Source organism: Scyliorhinus canicula, chromosome 17 (assembly GCF_902713615.1).
Source record: "Scyliorhinus canicula chromosome 17, sScyCan1.1, whole genome shotgun sequence".
NCBI lineage: Eukaryota > Metazoa > Chordata > Chondrichthyes > Carcharhiniformes > Scyliorhinidae > Scyliorhinus > Scyliorhinus canicula.
Window position 1 is genome coordinate 92,436,487 of NC_052162.1, and position 6,232 is coordinate 92,442,718.

General features: G+C 53.7%; 1 protein-coding gene across 1 annotated transcript in view; it reads left to right on the plus strand.

Annotated features, from left to right (window-relative positions):
- LOC119951482 (sodium- and chloride-dependent neutral and basic amino acid transporter B(0+)-like) overlaps positions 1-939 on the plus strand; it is a 91,789-nt gene extending 90,850 nt beyond the window's left edge. Inside the window, exon 17 of the mRNA XM_038774692.1 lies at positions 107-939. Within this exon, the coding sequence (XP_038630620.1) occupies positions 107-220 (114 nt within the window). The 3' untranslated portion in view covers positions 221-939. The remainder of the gene's footprint in view (positions 1-106) is intronic.
- The last annotated feature ends 5,293 nt before the right edge of the window (positions 940-6,232 follow it).

A 6,232-nucleotide genomic window follows, 5' to 3' on the forward strand; every position in this document is an offset into this window, starting at 1 on the left:
ACTGCAGGAGAATCTGATTGGGATCGCCATTTTTTTTCCAGTTGAATGCTAATGGTTGGTTAAAATCAGGCAGAAATGTTTTAACATTTCACTTTTCCTTTCGCAGAAAATTTCTGCCGCTTGCAAATCAGCTCCAGATTGGGGTCCATCCTTGGAACAGAACAGAGGGGAAAGATACAGAAACAGCCGCATGAGACTTTTGGCCTCTCCCGAGATGTGAACATTTGAGGGAAATTTTCTGTTTGATTTATAACCAATGGCCTTGAAAACCCATCACCGTCTGGTCAGTCCACGTTAACTGCAGTAACTCCACCAGGACCCAGACAGAATGTTGTCTGACGTTTCCTCTGCCCACTGCAAATGTGGGCATCAATTTGGGACAGGATGCTGCAGGGTAGAATTTATGAGCATCAACGTTCCTACACCGTGAACCATCAGTCATTCTCCTGCCTGAGTCCCGGTGTTAATACAGAAGATCCCAGTCACTGAACATTGTAGACAAGATCTCCTGTCCTTCCATTAACCACAGAATGTGGGTAAGATTGGCACAGAGATCCACACTGAGTTTTATCACTAAATGCTGACAAAATCAGCATAAACGGCAGTGCGGGCTAAAATCCCGTGTCAGGCCAGAATAAATAGAAAAGATTACTATTTTAGTAAGATTTAAGATTTCCTAATAAGAGAATCGGGAAACTAGACTCTCGCAGGTGAGATCTTGTTTTCTAATTTACTCCATCCCTCGCCGGTGACATAACGAGGAGGATTAAAATTTCATTAAAGGCTGCCCGGCCATATGATATATGCTCCGATCCCTGTGTGGTGGGGGGCGAGTTGATCCAATGTCTGTGGAGTGGATGGAGGGGGGAGTGGGTCCAATGCGCGTGGTGGGGGAGTCCCCTCAATGCCTGTATAATGGAGTGGAGTGTCCCCGATGTCTGTGTGGTGAGATGGGGGGGGGGGGAGTGGCTCCATTGCCTGTGTTGTGGGGGGGGGGGAGTCACACTGATCCCTGTGTGGTTGCAGGTGTCACTCCGATGCCTGTGGGATTGGGAGGGGTTGGTGCATGTGGCAGGGCATCCTCATGCTTGTGGGGAAGGGCGTCCCCCAAATCTTGTGTGGGGTTCCCCCGTGTCCATTGGGTTTGGGGGGAGGGAGGGGTAGAGAGGTTGTGGGTGGAATTTATTTTTCGAGATAGCGTCCTGATCGCTGTGGCGACAACCTTGCCGACTCTATCAGGCTCCTCCCTGCCAGAGTGACGTCCAAAATCAGCCCCCAGATTCACTGTGCACTGAATGCCAGAAAGTCCAGAGAGAAGACTGCAGCAGTGCAGCTCTATGCACAGAGCGGGCGATGACTGACTGTCCATGTGTAATGCTGGTGGTTAGTGTTCAGTCGTGACTTGTTAACTGATCCTGAATCATCCCAGGAACTGAATATCATTTGATCAATGACTTCGAGCTCTAATTTGCAGGTTGAATTTGTACAATTGTAACTGGAATTTTTCATGCTCATTTTATAGATATTTTACCCAGGGTTATAATCTGTTATTCTGCAATGTACATAATAGATTTAATTTGCTTCAATCATTGTAGAACAAGCTCAGACTAGCTTCGACGATCAGTGTTCAGGTCTGCAACTTAAGTACACAATTTTACAGTCTCCACCATCTCATGTAACTGTCATTTATAAATCTAATGGGCGGGATTCACCGGTCTGCTAGCCGCATTTTCCTGAGCGGCGGGCCTTCACTGGCAGTGAGATCCTCCATTCCGGCAGCTGGCCAATGGGATTTCCCACTGTGGGCTCCCAAACGCCGTCGGGAAACACTCAGGCGTGGGTGCGCTGCTGCAGGAGTTGAGGATTCCGCCCATGGAGAATTCAGCGGAATACCTTTATATTGGCCATAACCCAAAACTTTTTCTATTTGCGACAGAGCTATTCAGCCACAGTTGAAATGACAGTATGAAATTAGTCCCTCGGACAATCCATCGCAATCCCTCTTTCTGACAACTGCCTGATGCTACACTAGACTCTTATTATCCTTGGTGTCACCTTTGACCCTGAGATGAGATTCCCACCAAATATCCGGGGCATTAGGACTTCTATTTCTACTTCGCTAACATCACCCAACTCATCAAGCAGAAATCTAGTCGGGTGTGGAAACAGGCAACTTCATGTCTCCAGAGCCAAGGCACCCCATTTATCCAGACACCGGAAAAGCAGCTCGCCGTGGCGCAGTGTGGCCAGTGAAAGACAGGAGACCCGGCATCTGGGATCTAGCCGGCTTGCAACGCCTCACGAGTTTCAACGCAACGTCGGGAGACATTGCAAGGGGTATCCCGCCCACAATGGGCAGGATCAGTCTTTGGGAAATCTGCATATTAGAGCAAGGTTGGAAGCTTTACTCTAATGTGCAGATTCCCGAGATACCAGAGGCTTTTGGGATCTAATCACTTTGGGCTGGTTTCTTCGTTTTCCGACGCCAAAATCGTGAAACGCGATTGGGCGAAGAATAGCTTCCGACACCGAAATCACAGTAGATGCCGGTTTGAAGCCAAATTGGGATGCTCCGGCACCCCCATAATGGTGAAAACTATGGCGCTCACCGCGCAGGCTGAAAGTACTATAGGCATATTAGCCTGTTGTCCAATGCCCGGGCTTCCGTGATTCAACGCCTCCGAAGGGCCGAGTTCCCAATGGGTATACAAATACAACTTGTGGGTATACAAATCGTGAACCTGGCATCCTGGCTGCTGAGCGAGAGAGAGAGGTAGGAAATGGCGTGGAGTGACTGCGGACTGCTGGCCCGGACACTGGCTGTGCTGGCTGCAGTGGGGGAGGGAGGGCCTGACAGGGCCGGGAGAGGGGGAGACAGGCCGAGCAGCCAGGGAGCCCCACCCACAGGATTGGGCGATTCCCAGGCACCGACTGCCATTACAGCGGCCATCTTGTGACCAGCCACCTCGGCCTGTGGTTCTACACGATGACACTGGCCATAGGGGTGCACCCATCAACGCACCCCACATCCCGCAACAGTGCACCCCCCCACCCCCGAACACCCCGTCCAACCGGCAGACACCCCCGGGAGAACACAGGGCCACACCCACGGCAGCCCCCAGTGTGGGCAGTGCCATCAAACGGTGGCCCTGGCAACAAGGACAGGTGCCAGAACCGGGGGGCATTGCCGGGGCTGGGGTGCGGGTGGGACATGGGTGGATGGGTGCCACAGTTCCAACCAGGGCCACCATGTAGCCCATGATACCTAGTTGGGCATGGGAGTATATGCCATGCTAACATGTTGGCTTTTCACCCCTTGCAGAGAATGGCTTTCGGACACCAAACCGCAATGCTGGTCGCCATGACAATGGCTGCTGCTCTGCATGATGCCCTGTGACATCGTGGGCGGAGGCCGCTCAGAGATGAGGCGGTGGCTGCAGCAGAGGAGCAGGCTGCAGAGGAACAGTGGCAGCCACTCAGACTGGAGGGCAGGCCTCTCAACAGGCCGAGGAGGAGGAGATGCCAAGGGGGCACCAGATGAGGCCCCACGTGTACCACAACTGCATGTCGTTTGAAGAACTGCCGGACCGAGCATGCAGACGGAGACTGTGGATGAGCAGAGAGACTGTCAGACACATCTGCCAGATGATGCAGACCTGGCACCATGGGGGTATGCTCCCGGTGACTGTCATGTTGACAGTTGCCCTCAACCTTTATGCCATGGGGTCCTTCCAGTCACCGAGTGGGGACCTGTCCGGGATATCGCAGATGCACAGGTGCATCCGTTCCATCATGTAGGGCCTATGTGCCCAGACGGACCAGTACATCCAGTACCATGCAGACCGCGCCTACCAGGATGCCCGGACGGGGGGGGGGGGGGGTTGTTCGCTGCCATCCCTGGGATGCCCTGGGTCCGGGGGTGTGATCGATGGCATGCATGTTACCCTCAGGCCACCGGCAGGTCAGTGTACACCAGCAGAAAGGGTGATCACTTTATGAATGTCCAGCTGGTGTGCGACCAACGGATGTGCATTATGCACGTCTGAACCCGGTACCCGGACAGCGTGCACAACGCATTCATACTGGCACAGTCGGTGAGTGGGGTGTGGAGGCCCTCATGTTTGAGGGCCCCCCCCCACCCCGGCTGCGGGGCTGGCTGCTGGGCGACAGGGGTTACCTGTTACGGTCATGGCAGATGACACCTACCCGGAGGTCACAGACGCAGAGGCCCTCTACAACGATGCGCATACAGCGACCAGGGGTGTGGTCGATAGGTGCTTCGGAGTCCTCAAGCTGCACTTCAGGTGCCTGGATCGCTCTGGAGGGGCCCTCCAGTACGAGGCTAGGGAGATCGTCTGCATCCTTGCTGCATCGCCCTCCACAACTTTCTGGCCAGACAGGCCTAAAACACTATGCCTCAGTAGTTCCCCAGACGGTACAGCAGGAGTGGAGGCATCCTGCTGTGACTCCTACCCTGCGACAAAGGTCCCCATTGGTGCATGTCTCCTGGGGCGACCCAGCCTGGATGGGCCAGGCTGCTCGGGCGTCCCGGGTGGCGTGAAGCCGCCCTGTTCTGCCCAGTACCCATCAGATGCAGCAGGGGTGGGGGTGGCGGGGAGAATGGGGATGTCCGAGGTGCTGTGCTATTCCGGCACCTCCCCTGCGGGAGTCACCAGCACGGGGCCCAGCACCTCCTCCTCCCTTGGGGTGCCCGATTGCTCCCGGGCTACTCCATGGGATGGGGGTGCGAGCGAGGCCAGCCCCTGAGGCCCTCTCACCACCTGGCTCTGCCAATCCTGGAGGCCCACTCTTCTCAACAAGGGTCTGCATCCTCGCGGTCTTGGTGCCCAGGGAGTGGACCATCTCTGTCTGGGATTGTGCCGCCACACTGAGGACCTGCACCACGTCAGTCAGTGTCCAGGCTACATCCCTCTGGGTTTGTGGGCCACCTCTCTCTGGGTGTGGGCCACCTCCCTCTGAGTCTACGCCACGTTGGCCAGTGCCTAGGCAATGCCGCCGTTCCCAGCCATGGCCTGCTGTGACTGGGCCACGCTGAGAAGCGCCACTGCGATGTCCAGGTGGCTCTGGTACATGGCCGCCTATGAGAGGGCAGCCCTATCCTGAGCCTCGGCCCCCGCCTGCACAGAATGCCCCAGGCCTTGTACACATTTACCCATATCTGACACCGTCACCCTCACTGCCTCCACCGCAGACCCCACCCATGCGTTGTTGGCCTGGGTGGCACGTATGGCCAACACCACCCCCTGCTCCTGTACGTGGATGGACTCTTCCACCTGTGCCTGTAGGTGCTGGAAGCCGGCCATCACCACCTTCTGTAGTCCCTGGGTGTCTGGCTGCACCTCCACTGTGGGTGGGACTGGATGTTCCAGAAAGCCAAGACCTGTCTGGACAGCAGCTAGTTCCTGGGGCTGGCATGCCCTCTGATCGTGTGCCCTCTCAGCTGCTCCTACCTCCACCTGCTGTACCGGACACGATGTGTGGTGCACACCAGATACTGTTCCAGGAATGTGATTTGAGAGTACCTTTAAGAAATGGGTGTTTATAAATGGTTGTGTATATAAATATCTGCAGTGAGAGTACCTCACTACCAGCCAGGGGCTGTTTAGCACAACGCTAAATTGCTGGCTTTGAAAGCAGACCAAGTAGGCCAGCAGCACGGTTCGATTCCCGTAACAGCCTCCCCGAACAGGCGCCGGAATGTGGCGACTAGGGGCTTTTCACAGTAACTTCATTTGAAGCCTACTCGTGACAATAAGCGATTTTCATTTCATTTCACCTTTAAGAAATGGATGTTTATTACTGCAGTGATGTCAGAGAGTGGGGTGGAGCTGGGCTGTCTGTCAGCTTTTTTCTTTCGTTTTAGGCTGTTTTCTGCAGGGTGTGTTTTAGTTTCAGTTTCAGTGATGGAGCTGAAGCCAGACCAAGGAGGTGTGCTGTTGATCTCTCTGCAATCAAAAGTCTATCTCTTGATTATTTGGTGAATTGAGAATTATAAATGTTCTCAGTAGTGAATGTAAACCGAATGTGCTTCTGTTGAAAGGTGTTTCTTCTGTCTTCTGGATGTTGTTTGGGAAGTTATTAAGGATTACTTAGTGTTGTATTCTTTTGGGGTTGTATTTGAATTGATGGTTGCTAAGATATGCACTATATATTTTAAAAAGGTTAACTTGAGTTCATAGGATAAACATTATTTTGCTTTAAAAAAATATTT